We start from the raw sequence: 16212 nt of genomic DNA on the forward strand, positions 1-16212 counted from the left end.
TTACAATACAATTTCCATTATCTTACATTACTGCAGAGGTACAAAAACGATCTTTAATCACAGAGTGGGGAATTTAAGAATTAGCACGAAGCTGCAGCGTTTCTATTTGTGGCAGCGGAGAGGTGTTTCATCGCAGTCACCTCAGACTTAAGGTGAAAATTGCACCCTGGGGGAAACAGCTTTGGTGGCGATGGAGGGGGAGGGGGAAGGGGTCCCTTTGTCTTTGTCTCTTTGTCTTTGGACCGTCCCTAAAAACCACATCTGTACAACCAGAGCGGATCTGATTCTGCCTGCTGTTCATCTTTTTATGGTGCGTTGAAGTTTCATTTCTTGATAAATGATTTAAAGGAGCACTATTATTCTCAACTCAGGTTCATATCAGTAGGTAGTGTCTCTACTTTAAAGAGTCCTCTCCTGCTGATGTTCAGGTGTATATCAGTATGTAGTGTCTCTACTTTAAAGAGTCCTCTCCTGCTGATGTTCAGGTGTATATCAGTATGTATTGTCTCTACTTTAAAGAGTCCTCTCCTGCTGATGTTCAGGTGTATATCAGTATGTAGTGTCTCTACTTTAAAGAGTCCTCTCCTGCTGATGTTCAGGTGTATATCAGTATGTAGTGTCTCTACTTTAAAGAGTCCTCTCCTGCTGATGTTCAGGTGTATATCAGTATGTAGTGTCTCTACTTTAAAGAGTCCTCTCCTGCTGATGTTCAGGTGTATATCAGTATGTAGTGTCTCTACTTTAAAGAGTCCTCTCCTGCTGATGTTCAGGTGTATATCAGTATGTAGTGTCTCTACTTTAAAGAGTCCTCTCCTGCTGATGTTCAGGTGTATATCAGTATGTAGTGTCTCTACTTTAAAGAGTCCTCTCCTGCTGATGTTCAGGTGTATATCAGTATGTAGTGTCTCTACTTTAAAGAGTCCTCTCCTGCTGATGTTCAGGTGTATATCAGTATGTAGTGTCTCTACTTTAAAGAGTCATCTCCTGCTGATGTTCAGGTGTATATCAGTATGTAGTGTCTCTACTTCAAAGAGTCCTCTCCTGTTGATGTTCTGGTGTATATCAGTATGTAGTGTCTCTACTTTAAAGAGTCATCTCCTGCTGATGTTCAGGTGTATATCAGTATGAAGTGTCTCTACTTTAAAGAGTCCTCTCCTGCTGATGTTCAGGTGTATATCAGTATGTAGTGTCTCTACTTTAAAGAGTCCTCTCCTGCTGATGTTCAGGTGTATATCAGTATGTAGTGTCTGTACTTTAAAGAGTCCTCTCCTGCTGATGTTCAGGTGTATATCAGTATGTAGTGTCTCTACTTTAAAGAGTCCTCTCCTGCTGATGTTCAGGTGTATATCAGTATGTAGTGTCTCTACTTTAAAGAGTCCTCTCCTGCTGATGTTCTGGTGTATATCAGTATGTAGTGTCTCTACTTTAAAGAGTCCTCTCCTGCTGATGTTCAGGTGTATATCAGTATGTAGTGTCTCTACTTTAAAGAGTCATCTCCTGTTGATGTTCAGGTTCATATCAGTATGTAGTGTCTCTACTTTAAAGAGTCCTCTCCTGCTGATGTTCAGGTGTATATCAGTATGTAGTGTCTCTACTTTAAAGAGTCCTCTCCTGCTGATGTTCAGGTGTATATCAGTATGTAGTGTCTCTACTTTAAAGAGTCCTCTCCTGCTGATGTTCAGGTGTATATCAGTATGTAGTGTCTCTACTTTAAAGAGTCCTCTCCTGCTGATGTTCAGGTGTATATCAGTATGTAGTGTCTCTACTTTAAAGAGTCCTCTCCTGCTGATGTTCAGGTGTATATCAGTATGTAGTGTCTCTACTTTAAAGAGTCCTCTCCTGCTGATGTTCTGGTGTATATCAGTATGTAGTGTCTCTACTTTAAAGAGTCCTCTCCTGCTGATGTTCAGGTGTATATCAGTATGTAGTGTCTCTACTTTAAAGAGTCCTCTCCTGCTGATGTTCAGGTGTATATCAGTATGTAGTGTCTCTACTTTAAAGAGTCATCTCCTGCTGATGTTCAGGTGTATATCAGTATGTAGTGTCTCTACTTCAAAGAGTCCTCTCCTGTTGATGTTCTGGTGTATATCAGTATGTAGTGTCTCTACTTTAAAGAGTCATCTCCTGCTGATGTTCAGGTGTATATCAGTATGAAGTGTCTCTACTTTAAAGAGTCCTCTCCTGCTGATGTTCAGGTGTATATCAGTATGTAGTGTCTCTACTTTAAAGAGTCCTCTCCTGCTGATGTTCAGGTGTATATCAGTATGTAGTGTCTCTACTTTAAAGAGTCCTCTCCTGCTGATGTTCAGGTGTATATCAGTATGTAGTGTCTCTACTTTAAAGAGTCCTCTCCTGCTGATGTTCAGGTGTATATCAGTATGTAGTGTCTCTACTTTAAAGAGTCCTCTCCTGCTGATGTTCTGGTGTATATCAGTATGTAGTGTCTCTACTTTAAAGAGTCCTCTCCTGCTGATGTTCAGGTGTATATCAGTATGTAGTGTCTCTACTTTAAAGAGTCATCTCCTGTTGATGTTCAGGTTCATATCAGTATGTAGTGTCTCTACTTTAAAGAGTCCTCTCCTGCTGATGTTCAGGTGTATATCAGTATGTAGTGTCTCTACTTTAAAGAGTCCTCTCCTGCTGATGTTCAGGTGTATATCAGTATGTAGTGTCTCTACTTTAAAGAGTCCTCTCCTGCTGATGTTCAGGTGTATATCAGTATGTAGTGTCTCTACTTTAAAGAGTCCTCTCCTGCTGATGTTCAGGTGTATATCAGTATGTAGTGTCTCTACTTTAAAGAGTCCTCTCCTGCTGATGTTCAGGTGTATATCAGTATGTAGTGTCTCTACTTTAAAGAGTCCTCTCCTGCTGATGTTCAGGTGTATATCAGTATGTAGTGTCTCTACTTTAAAGAGTCCTCTCCTGCTGATGTTCTGGTGTATATCAGTATGTAGTGTCTCTACTTTAAAGAGTCCTCTCCTGCTGATGTTCAGGTGTATATCAGTATGTAGTGTCTCTACTTTAAAGAGTCCTCTCCTGCTGATGTTCAGGTGTATATCAGTATGTCGTGTCTCTACTTTAAAGAGTCCTCTCCTGCTGATGTTCAGGTGTATATCAGTATGCAGTGTCTCTACTTTAAAGAGTCCTCTCCTGCTGATCTTCAGGTGTATATCAGTATGTCGTGTCTCTACTTTAAAGAGTCCTCTCCTGTTGATGTTCTGGTGTATATCAGTATGTAGTGTCTCTACTTTAAAGAGTCATCTCCTGCTGATGTTCAGGTGTATATCAGTATGTAGTGTCTCTACTTTAAAGAGTCCTCTCCTGCTGATGTTCAGGTGTATATCAGTATGTAGTGTCTCTACTTTAAAGAGTCCTCTCCTGCTGATGTTCAGGTGTATATCAGTATGTAGTGTCTCTACTTTAAAGAGTCCTCTCCTGCTGATGTTCAGGTGTATATCAGTATGTAGTGTCTCTACTTTAAAGAGTCCTCTCCTGCTGATGTTCAGGTGTATATCAGTATGTAGTGTCTCTACTTTAAAGAGTCCTCTCCTGCTGATGTTCTGGTGTATATCAGTATGTAGTGTCTCTACTTTAAAGAGTCCTCTCCTGCTGATGTTCAGGTGTATATCAGTATGTAGTGTCTCTACTTTAAAGAGTCCTCTGTCTGAAACCAGAGCCCAGTCTGCTCTGATTGGTTAGCTGCTCAGCTCTGTTGTGATTAGTCATCCAGCTTAGACATGTCCCGCCCCGTAGCCTATCACGTACAATGTGTTGGAGCGCTAGCCAATAGGAGCATGAGTGTTACAAAGGGATGTCACTATGTTACAGAAGTAAAGAAAGGAGTCCAAAGGAGGCGTTTCAGGCAGAGTGTGTGGGAGAGAAACTTTGCTCTAAAACCTACAGAACACACCACAGGCGAAGGGAGAACCCCTCAAAGCACAATAGGGCCTTTTTAAGAGTTTGACAGGTAGGAAAAAAATAAATAAATCACACAATACATAATTTTTCTTTGGAGAATTATTTGAAAGATAGACAAACTAAATAAAAATACTTACTGCTTCACCTTCACTTCAACAGCAGAACAATCAAACATAATGATATACTTTTGTAGTTAGTACATTTCAAAAAGAGCCTCCATCTTGGATAAAAAAAGGAAACCCTTTGACCGTTAAAGGGTTCACTTTGTTGTTATGTTAACGTTACAGTAGACGCATGTTTGGCAGATGCATCTCAAATCACTGCCCAGCACAATCCCAGTAAAGGAAAGATAATAAACCAACACAATAATAATAATAATAATAAGATGTTGAGATGTACCTACATAAATACATAAATTCAGATCTAATACATTTTGCAATATTTTCTTTGGAGTTGTTTTAAAGATGCGCTTGCTCTTAAATCCAAAATAAAAAAAAGCAGGAAAATAAACATGAGACACGGTTGATGTTAGTACTCACTTTACAAAAGCTTAAATAAGCCCTTTGACCTTACAGTATGATGCAGACCAATCACAACTCTTTGCACAATCCCAGTTCAAAAATAAAAGAATACAGCCGTGGTCTGCTGCGAAGGTCTGTGTCACTGAGGTACGTCCTGCTAAACGCCGTCTGAAAAGCATCCGGAGGTTTTTTAATCCACTCTCTTTTAAATCAGTTATTGTTGAGACGTACGGTGGCCCACAGGTGCAAGCGCGCTACAACGACCCAGAACATTTCCAATGAGAGAAACAGGCTGCAGCTTCAGGAACGATGCAGATATAAAAACACAAATAAGCCAAAACACATGAAGAGACATCTTGAGGAAACATCGCTTACTAAAAGCGCTGCAAACGGGGGACACTAAAAAGTGGCGCACACAGCGCTTGTTGGCGTTCGGGGATGATAAAGTTGGACAACTGTTACCGTTGTTGGAAACCGACCGAACATGTAGATTCAATTAGCTTCTTTTAACAAGGCGGCTACATCACATTTCACTTGTTGGACGCATTTATCCAAAGTGACTTACATACTCAATACTGTGGGCAATCCCCACAGGAGCACTTTGGGGTGAAGTGTCTCAGGGACATGCTGACTGCAGTGGGGTTTGAACCTGGTCCGAACATCAACAAACAACCCACTGCGCCACACACCTCCACGCTCCATGATTCCTTCTGATATTATTTGAAGTGTCTCTTCATTTGCGTGTGAAGGTTACGTGCTTTTGGTTGTTTTTCTGTCTCTCTGCTGCGCAGGTACACCGGATCCGCCCCTGGCTCCGCCTCCCCCAGGTGTCCTAATTACATTCAGCTGAGGACTTAAAAAGGAGAAGCTGGAGGAGAAGAGGTCTCTTCCCCTATCCCGATGCCGGAAGACTTTGTCCGTGGACTACCTCTTCCTGCTGTGTAGGATCTGGAGATCCCTTGTGTTACTGTGTGTCTCATGTACTCTGGAGGACCAGGTAGTCTAGGTTTTCGTGGCTTTATTTTACCCGAAGGGATTTGTTAGATCTCTGGGTAGCGGAGGGAGGAAGCTCTGGGTCCTACGGCCCGTGGTGTGGCTGGCCCAGGCTCCCTTCTTCCTTTTCCTTTCCTCCAGCCCCATTGTTCTAAATAAATGAATGCCGTTAAATGCTGCGTGTTATTTTACGTTGCGGGTCTCCCCACGAGCCACTACCACTACCACTAAGTAGAGGGCGGGTCGTAACAGTGAACCACATTAGTTTTTTAAGTAGAGCGCGTTTCTCCTAATGGAAGCGTTTGTGTCGTTGTAGCACGTTTGCACCATGGATGTTTAATAAGAACTGGATACAGCGTGATGGGAGGCGGGGTCTCGTTCTTTCCTATGAGAGCTGCTCATTGGCGCATGAGGACAAAATGGGCCAACTTTTGAGAGAGCGAAACGTCACAGATTACCCATCATGCCTAGCTGTCAGAGCAGAAGAACCCGTATGTGCGCTCACAGAGCATGTACCCCTTAAGCCCCGCCCCCTGAGCTCCCACTCACGGCTCACTAGAATGAATGGAGACAGAAAATAAAATGTAGATTTGGCAATTAATGCATTTTACAACTTTAAGGACCGAGTGATTCTAATAAGGGCTATAACATAGTTCCTACTGGGAAGTTTATTTAGTTAAAAAAATTATTCTCTGATTTACAGACGTCTCTTTCCCCATGTTGGTCAATGGGGAAAAGTCTTTCTGGGCCGGGTGACGTCACGGACTGAAACGGAAGTTGTAGTACCGCCGTTTGGACACAACGCATATTTTTCTCAGAGTCCGGCGCACTTCCTGGAGGCTTAGTTTGCACCTGTGGGCCACCGTACAGATGTACCTGGTGATATTTCTACGTTTCCTTTTCCCGCTTTGTGCAACAACCATTTTTGCTCGTTCCTTTTCTTCTGCAGTCGTGAAACACGATGAAACATTTATTTGATTCTAAAAAAAACAACATTTGGGGGGGTTTTCGCTTAAATGCAAAATCCAGATTTCATACATTTTCTTTTTATATCTTTGGTGAGTTTTGTTTAAGGTGGACAAGAACAAAAAACATACTTACTGCTTCCTCCCTCTGCATTTCACCAGCAGGCACACAAACAGATACCATGAAACTCTTTAGATGTTGGTTTTGAAATGTAACAATGATCCCCAAAACAATAACCTAATACAGCCGTGGTCTGGTGCTGAAGTCCGTGTCCGAGCACTGAGGTTTCTCCCGCTAAAAGTCGATAAATTAAAAGTTTGAAAACCGTCCGAAGGTTTTTCGTATTCCTTGTAAATCAGAAGTGTTATCGTTGAGATGTACCTGATAATAATAAAGACGTTTCTCGTTTCCTAGGTCGTGGTTTCCTTTGCTTCAAAGGAGAGAGTCTGGAACCACGACCAGCGCTGGCGTAGAAACGATCGGAGCGTCATGGCGGGATTTTAAAATCTGACCGTTAGACGGTGGGGGTCTAAGTGAGGAGGCACCAGGGCGTCAGGTCCGTGTCACACTGCAGGCGCACGCTGATGACGGTGCATGGAGCGCCGCTGATGCTCAGGTCCCGCCTCGACTCCACCTCGTACCGCAGGTTCGACAGACCCCCCTCCGGATCCACCTTGAACTGCTCCTGCAGGGGGAGGAAGAGGGGGAGGAAGAGGGGGAGGAAGAGTTAAGATCATTTATTTTATTTACATTTTATTTTTATTTGAGTATTTTTGTTTATTTTATTAGAAATGTTTCATTTTGTATATATATATGTTTATGTAGTATGGCTATGGATATTTTATTTCAGAGAATTTAGAGCTTCACATTTTATTTAGACTTTATTTAATGTTTTTCTTAAACTTTTATATAAATAAAAGTTTATAATATATTGTTTCACACAGGTGTGATTATGAATATTCTTTTATTTAACATTTTCTTTATTCAATAAGTTATAACTTAAAGATTGATTTATGAAACAGATTAAGGAATATTCAGATTTTTTTTTGACCAATGAATTCAATGCTTTTTAACGATATATAATATTATATTTTCTAATATTTATTTTACCACGTTAGTCACAGCCAACATATTTTATTTAATAAAAAAAATAAAACTAATTATTTATTGTTTTAAAAGTTTAATAGCAGCTTAATACAAATGTTTAATTGGAGGCTCTCAAAGCGTAAGGTAATAGAGATTTAAGACTTTTTTCAAGGCCACTTCAGGAGAGTTTACTTTTGAGGGGGGGATCATTATGTTTTAAAACATTTCTGAAAAATGCTAATTATATTGAATTGAAATGCTTTTTGAAATGTATTTTTGAAGAGATTTCGTAATTTGACTATTATTTTTACAATTGTATTTATCCTTTCTTCTCTTATCATTTATTTCACAGATTTTGACTTTTGTTCTCCCTATTTTTCTGGGGGGGGGGGGGGGGTTAAAACCATGTTAGTATTGTATTTCAAACAGTATCGCTGAATTCAATGCTTTACAAGATATATAATATTACATTTTTCTTATAACACAGAGAATGATGCAGCGGAGTCCATCTCTGAGTTACAGCCAACAGATTTATTTATTAAAACGTTTGTTTTTATTATTTCTGGTGAGTTTTGAGCAGCTTTCCTGATTTAGTTTTACTGTTTAAAATAAAAAAATGTTTGAAATCAACAGATAACAAGATGAGCGGGATTTCACAGTGTTATAAGATTTTGTAACAAACTTAAATAGATGTTTTTAATGCCACTAAAAGATGACATTTCAGACTAAAAACCTTTCTTTAAAAAAAAGCCTTTCCATCAGGCCTCTTGTAGCACTGAAAGATGTTTTAAAAATAACATTTATTATTATTATTATTATTATTTTGAGAGACACATTTATACGTTTCTCGTACCTGTTTCTGAGAGGCGACTCTCTTCTGGTCTCTTTTCCTCCAGGCCGAGTCGTGGATGTGGAGAAATGTTTTATATCCCGTCGTGATGCCGCTCGGCCTGAAGAGCTGAAAAAACAACTCAAATATTTTAAACGAACACAAAATGCACCTTAAACCACAAAATGAAGTTTATATCATAAAAACTGACACAAAAATGTTGTTGTAAACAAAAAATAGCTGTCAGCTGTTTTTAGCTTTAATATATCATCTGACCAATTCTCCTCAAATGTTACGTCGCAATGTCAGAACAAAATCCTTACCAAAAAAACCAAACCAATACGAGTGTGCTCAGTCGCTCTCCTTGGAGCACTCCCTGAAGGGGTTGCTGGCAGAGGGAAAGCATATTTGCTACAAATCCTTTTAGCGGCAGCCCTGAAGCGCATCACGTTTAGAGGGTGGAAACCTGAACCTCCAACGTATAACGATTGGATCCAGAAGTTTTGGGAGTTATACGAAATGGAGGAAACAACATACGGCTTCAGAAACCGACATTTTCAAAAGAGATGGAGGCCTGTAATGCCCTGCTAGTATACACTTCATACAATATGATCAAGTCCCCTAAACTCACCATGTTCTCTTGATTCAGTTGTTTATTCTTTTCTCCCCTTAATTGTTATTATTTATGAATATGCAAGTTTTCTTCTTGTTTTTTTGTCTGCTGTACTTTTGGTGTTTTGGTCTTGTCAATGATCTCTGTATTGGTTTCGCACGACGACCAGTCTGTGTACACTGGCCTACAGGGTGTCCTTAGTGCCATGTACATTTTCAAATTCATTTCTTTTAAGCTCCAATTCGTTATGATAGTCAAGACAATTCCAACAACATGTACCCCTCCCTCATCGACCTTGAAGTGTAACCTCGGTAGGGTGGTCCTTAAAATTAAAAGTGGGAAGGTCTAAGCTCCAACCCCCAGCTCTCATTCCCAATTCTCTCTCACTCACTCGCCCTTTCTTGCAATAAGCAAGGGCGCAAGATACCCCCAGCTAAACCAATCGGTTGCGTCTCATCCCCACAGCCAATCACAGCACACCCGGCAAACGTTTGAATCTGCTCTTTCTCCCCCCTGCCAGCGTCGTTCAGGAGAATCGATGCAACCCTCCTCCATCCTCCAGTCTCATCAGATCCAAGGCAGGCCAGCCCAGAAGAACCCTCATCACTCCGGATTTGTATTTCCCTTTAGTTCTTCACCACCAGTCTAGACCCCGGGGGGTTTCTCTTTTCTAGTCGGCCTCTTAACTCATCACAGTATGATGGGGTCTAATCTCAAAAAAATGATTGTTCATACGGCAAATATGTTATCAACTACGAACTAAGTCTCTCCTGAATGAAATAAAACCCACATGTTGATTTTCTACCTGTAACTCGGCTTTCCTCAGTCTTCTGTAGAACTCGTCGTCTTCTCGTCCCCAACCCCAGAACCTGTTCGACATCCCGTTACACTGGAAACAAGAAAACAAAATGAAATGTTATTTTATTTCTTGATCAGAGATAACAAGGTAGTCTTTGTGCTGATGAGAAAAATGGATTCAAACTGAACTGAGATTGTGATTCAGCAGAAAAAGAGCCGGTTGCTCAAACTGTCTTCCCCTTTCGCCTTGTCTTTTAGGGAAGTCGACGTTAACGGATTAATGCTCACAATTGCTCAATCTCAAAAACCTTAAAGGTGGGGTAGGTCATTCACTTCAGAAACACTTTTTGTTATATTCCATGGAATGCTCTTAACATCCCGATAGCAATGAATACATTAAAAAATGTCGTCTATGGAAGCCCTAGCGCTGTAAAAAGCACGACCAATCATCTGAGCCGGCCCGGCTAAAATAACTGGATGGCCTACCTGCCTGTCAGCCTTCCATCTGTGCACAAACTTATCTCGTGCCCTCATTGGTCATGTGCGCGTCCATGTGTGTTGGAGGAGGGGCTCTGTCAGGAAGTCTGAAGGAAGGGGCAGATTTTTTTTGGCTGCGAACTTTCAATTTCTAGTTTCTCCATTCTTACCTACCCCACCTTTAAGCAAATCATTATATTTTTATATTACTGTAATTTTGTTTCTGTCAGATTTTTTTAATGTGCAAATCAATTATTGTATTTGTGCAGTATCATTAATATGCTAAATATATCAAAGTAAAAGCCTTAATAGATATATATATATTCACATTCATGTCTGTGATTTGTTTTCTGTCCGATTTGTAAAAATGTTTGGGGAATAATCAATATTTTATTTTGAATTATTAGGTACATATTATCCTATTTATTTATATTATTAAACAATTATAATATATGTATTTCTTTAGCTGTTGGATTTAAGTTAAAGGTCCCCTATTTTACTCTTTTTCAACCATATATTATAGATCTCAGATATATACAGAACATGTCTCGCCCAAAATCTGATCAGCTCATTTTCAGAGAGGTTTTTATAGAAATGGATCAGGACAAAAAGAGAGAGAATCTTTGTTCCTGAAACTTTCAGAGTGTCTTTACACAGAGGGGACACATGTTGATGTAGAATAGACATGGAGAAGAGGGGACACATGTTGATGTAGAAGAGACATGGAGAAGAGGGGACACATGTTGATGTAGAAGAGACATGGAGAAGAGGTGACACATGTTGATGTAGAAGAGACATGGAGAAGAGGGGACACATGTTGATGTAGAAGAGACATGGAGAAAAGGGGACACATGTTGATGTAGAAGAGACATGAAGAAGAGGGGACACGTGTTGATGTAGAAGAGACATGGAGAAGAGGGGACACATGTTGATGTAGAAGAGACATGGAGAAGAGGGGACACATGTTGATGTAGAAGAGACATGAAGAAGAGGGGACACATGTTGATGTAGAAGAGACATGGAGAAGAGGGGACACATGTTGATGTAGAAGAGACATGGAGAAGAGGGGACACATGTTGATGTAGAAGAGACATGGAGAAGAGGTGACACATGTTGATGTAGAAGAGACATGGAGAAGAGGGGACACATGTTGATGTAGAAGAGACATGGAGAAAAGGGGACACATGTTGATGTAGAAGAGACATGAAGAAGAGGGGACACGTGTTGATGTAGAAGAGACATGGAGAAGAGGGGACACATGTTGATGTAGAAGAGACATGGAGAAGAGGGGACACATGTTGATGTAGAAGAGACATGGAGAAGAGGGGACACATGTTGATGTAGAAGAGACATGGAGAAGAGGGGACACATGTTGATGTAGAAGAGACATGGAGAAGAGGGGACACATGTTGATCTAAAGTAACAGACAGAGAATCAGCACTTTTGAAACAGGGCTGAAACAGAGGGGATTATGGGTAATGCTGCAATGATCCGTTTGGTGTTTCAGCCAATCAGAGACAGGCTCTGTATATATCTGAGACCTGTAATATATTGATGAGAAACAGTATAATGGGGGACCTTTAAGTGACTTCAAAGTAAACTGTATATCCCTGTGTGTGTTCAGTACCATGTGGTAATGTTTCTTGGTGAGCATGAGGATCCCCCCCACGTAGGTTTTGTAGTGATACAGGGGGTGCAGCTCGGGCGACGCCACGTGGAACGGCCCCTCGGAGGGGAACCCGTAATCCAGAGCCTCGTTGAGCGGCAGCAGGTCCACGTCGTGCATCGCCAGGTAATCTGTGTCGTTGCCGCTCTCCAGGAAGCCCACGTTGATCAGGGACGCTCGGTTAAACCTGGAGCAAGAACACAACGTCTAATGCAACTCTCTTTTCAAATCCAGGCTGAAGACTTTTCTTTTTACCGCTGCTTATAATGAAACTACTCATATCTCACACTGCACTGTAACTTCTACTCATGTATTTCAAAGCCAGAGTTGCTGTATATTAGCTTCTTTTATTTTTATTTTGCTCTCTTGCTTTTAATGTGTCAGAACTTTCGTCAATTTAACAAAGACAAAACTGAGGTAATTCTTTTTGGACGAACGGATAATACACCACTGGGATTTTAGATTTGTACACATTTCTTTGGATATTCTCTGAGATTAAAGTGGTGCACATGCCTTTGTGTCTTTGGGCAGGACACTTCCCCCTAAACTACTCCAGTGTCGACCGCGGTTAAATTGGTAGATTTATGAGATATCATTTTATGAATCATTTCCTGTAAAACTAAAGCGTCCCCTCCGCTGTGTTGTTATAACAACTGAATGACTGATGATTATTTATATTCTCTGAGATCGAAGTACATTTTACATTTAATAAATCAGTTATTTTACAAACATAACTTCTATATTCCCTCAGTGACATACCTTGTGAATCATTCCCCTCACCTGTAGTGGTCCACCTGGTTGATGATGAGGATCTTATGGCGGATCTTCTTCTTGTTCAGGAAGTCGTGCATGAAGGGCACGAACACCAGCAGCTCGTCGAAGCGCTCCCTGAAGGGCACGATGAGGGCCAGCTTGTGAGGACCCCACGAGGGGTCGTCCTCCGCCTGCCTGTTGGTGGGGGGGCAGGGGGGCTGTGGGGGGGGGCGGCGCTCCTCGTGCAGCGGGGAGGACATTTCCCCCGAACAGCTGAGCTGGAGCCAGAGCAGGGAGACGAGCAGCAGCACCATGCACAGCCCGAACAGCTTGTATACCGTACATTTACCGGAGAGGAACCTGCAGCAGACGGGGAGGAAAGAGAATTATTTAGTATGCAGAAAAGAGTTTTTTAGAAATATTAACAACACTCCAGAGCATTTTGATTATTATTATATATTTTTTTAATATAGACTACATTTAATCTAATCGTTGTGAAATAAATGCAAAAAAATATTTTCTGACGTTCATAAAAAGGAGGCAGCGGCTAGTTCAGATTTTTGTTAAATAAATGCAAAAAACTCAATCAATGCAGAAAAACAAAGAAACTCAACAAAATAAACACATACTGACATGCATTCAGAAACGTTCTTTAAACTCATGTTTGTTTAAATACATTTAATTAAAAAAATTATCAAAGGAAATTATTTAATATGCAGAGAAACGTTTTTTACAAATATTAACAACACTCCAGAGTACTTTGATTTTTTTTTTTTTTTTAAATACAGCCTACATTTAATCAAATGTTTACACACTGACATGCACCGGTGAGAGAAAGATACTTTTTAAATTCTTGATTGTTTCCTATAGCTTTTATTATTTTGCAGCATCATATATTCAAATGTTTCCACACACCTGTGAAGGGACTACGGAGAGAATTTATTTTTCAAAACCTTGTAAATAAACATCTTGTTTTAATTAAGGTTAATATTCTTTATGCATTGTCACTTTTCAAATTCAAAGTGGAGCTTTTTAGGAGTAAAATTAAAATGTTCCCACACTTTCGAGGTACCCTAACCTACATTTTAAAAAGCCTTTATCATCAAATCTACAAATATTTCAATAAATATAAAATGCAGAAAATAACATTCACATGATTCCTTTATAGCCACATCAATGAACTCTGATTAAATCGATTGTTTATTGTTATTTTTATTTTATTTATATATTTCATTTATTTATGATATTTTATCGTTTTTCCCACATTCAAATTTGAATTTAGAATTTTCTTAATAATTAAGAGTTGCAATATTATGCTTTTAGATAATCATCAGTGTCATAAAACGATATGAAATCCAACACTTAACCTCTCAGCATCTCGTAGCTGGAAGTTATGTTTCTACTTGTGCTAAAAGATTGAGTCTTCAGGCTCTCACCAACACATTGAGCTATTCTGAGAAATATTATTACGATAAAATACATTTAAAAAAATCAGAGACTAGTTAGGGAACATAGCGGAGTATTTAGCAGCTTAAGTGTCTTTAGACTTCTATAAAAATGTAGACGCAACACAGAAATCTATAAAAAAAATATTTGTAGGGATTTTATCAAGGCCATGCAATAATGATCCACAGTCTCTACTCACTTATCTGGTTGATGAGCAACTTTAGAGATCTCATTTCTTAAAAAAAAAAAAGGCCAAATAAATTGTTTTTTTAATGCTTAATAGCTTAATACTTCCTTTCTTCTCTTTAACGCTTTTTTTTGTACTGAAGAGCCGCTTTCACAGGAAGATACAGGAAGAGTTCCCGGAACTTAATTCCCCGGAACTCTTCAGTTCCAGAACTAAAGAGCAGATCGCGTTCACACCGGAATAAGTCCCTGAGGGAAGATTACGCTAATGAAGCCGCTGACGTCACTCATTCTTATTCTGCTTTGGGTTTACTGGCAGGCCGCAAACAACTTCACGGCGTATACTGCTACCCGAAGTCCCGGAGACCCCTGGACTCTGGGAATTCGGGTGGCAGTAAATCGCCATCCGAATTCCCGGGTAAATCGCCAGAAGCACCGACACCTCCTCATCACTCCACAGCTCCCACGTTTTATTTTGTGTTTTCATAAGTTAGTCCCTCTCTGTTGGTGCGCTGGGCTAATGCTAATAATGCTAATACGAGCACATAAAATGGCGGCTTCACAAAAACTTTTCTGAGTTTTACGGGCCGTGGTTTGCAATTCGCCCAGCCAATTCGAAATTGGAACCTTTTCCTCCCAAGGAAAGTACCACCTCTCTAGCAGGGACTGGAAAGGGGGGATAAGGTTTCCGAAAAAAAGTTCTAGTCCAAGATATTTATGGTGTGAACGCAAAATACCAGGAACTATCAGAACTATTCCTGGGAAAAGTACTCCGGTGTGAAAGCGCCTAAGAACTATTCGAAAAGGTTCATCTACAGCATTATATTTGCTTAATTCTTAAGTTAGTTTGCAGATACTGAATATTAAAATAAATACAAATATATTTAAACATATTAATGTGGATATGGTGTGTAGAAGCTATTGGTGAATTAGCCTAAAATCAACAGAACAAAACTAAATTTATAATAATAAATAAATGCACTGACACGAAGAAGTAACCATTGTGAAGCAGCTATGAGTGTCATTAATATCACCTTAAAAAAATAAGAATATATATTATATACAAATATTTAGCAAAAGAAAGCTAAATATCATTATAAAAATACAACAAAAAATTACAAGAAAATGAATAATAAATATTAAAATAACAAAAAAATAATTAATAAATATAATATGTAAAAATTGTATTAAAAAAAATAGAGAATGGTGTAGCAACTATGGCTGATATTAATATCACCTTAAACAATGTAATATATATATATAACTGTGTAGTAAAAAATACAACAGAAAATAATAACATGTAAATAATATATATAATTAAAAACAAAAACAAAAATGAATAAATGTAAAATCAAATAATTGATAATATTGATAATAAAAACAATATCCTTCTTACCTTCTCTCCTCTTTGAAGTAGAGGACAGGCTTTCTTTTGGATGAGTACATCATTTTAAAACCCAGATTTCCGTCGAGATTAAAAAAACTCTTCAAAATCAAAAAGGGAAAAATAGTTTTTCACATTAATGCTTCATCTTTTTTCACATTGTCTTCCATTCTAACTTTCTGCTAACTCCACCCAAACCCCCCCGCCACGTTACAGCTGGAAATCATCTGCTTATTTATGTCAAAATATGAAAATAATCCATGTTTTTTAAAACCAGTGCTCCGGCCTCCAGGTTGTTATTACTGTACACGTAGCATGTAGCGGTTCTCACGCTCCAAAGCTCCGGGTTCCAATGTCTCCCCGATTTTTGGTCCGCTTTGTCCGCTACCGAGTGTCAGTTAACGATTGATTTAAGAAGTGCATGTAATGACACGCACACAGAACCGGTAGAGATAATATCTAACGGTAATTTCACGGTGGAAACATATCAAACAGAAAGCCGATTGTAGTGATGTCCGTGTAGCATTTGAGTCCGTGTGGCAACAGCGGCAGTGAAAAGTAAAGGTTCCTACCAGT

General features: G+C 39.5%; 1 protein-coding gene across 2 annotated transcripts; it reads right to left on the bottom strand.

Annotated features, from left to right (window-relative positions):
* Positions 1-3924: 3924 nt before the first annotated feature.
* On the bottom strand, positions 3925-16175 carry b4galt7 (xylosylprotein beta 1,4-galactosyltransferase, polypeptide 7 (galactosyltransferase I)). Of its 2 annotated transcripts, XM_079672437.1 has the most exons (7): positions 15649-16175; positions 14266-14301; positions 12648-12980; positions 11829-12054; positions 9732-9815; positions 8338-8442; positions 3925-7083 (listed from the first exon to the last, which is right to left on the bottom strand). In XM_079672437.1, the coding sequence occupies exons 1-7, from the start codon at positions 15699-15701 to the stop codon at positions 6928-6930; spliced, it is 993 nt and encodes a 330-aa protein (XP_079528563.1). In that variant the 5' UTR covers positions 15702-16175; the 3' UTR covers positions 3925-6927. The 2 variants fall into 2 exon arrangements, with proteins under 2 accessions (XP_079528563.1, XP_079528564.1); XM_079672438.1 differs by lacking the exon at positions 14266-14301.
* Positions 16176-16212: the final 37 nt, after the last annotated feature.

Source organism: Notothenia rossii (genome assembly GCF_949606895.1).
Source record: "Notothenia rossii genome assembly, chromosome: 3".
In the NCBI taxonomy this organism is placed as follows: Eukaryota; Metazoa; Chordata; class Actinopteri; order Perciformes; family Nototheniidae; genus Notothenia; species Notothenia rossii.

What these genes read in the sequence shown, in the direction of transcription:
- b4galt7 (XM_079672437.1), bottom strand. Translation starts at nt 15,701, where the DNA reads ATGATGTACTCATCCAAAAGAAAGCCTGTCCTCTACTTCAAAGAGGAG. An exon ending in TACTTCAAAGAGGAGAGAAG is followed by an intron (nt 14,302 to 15,648) that starts GTAAGAAGGATA and finishes TTTTTTTTTAAG; the next exon opens with AAATGAGATCTCTAAAGTTG. An exon ending in GTTGCTCATCAACCAGATAA is followed by an intron (nt 12,981 to 14,265) that starts GTGAGTAGAGAC and finishes CGTCTGCTGCAG; the next exon opens with GTTCCTCTCCGGTAAATGTA.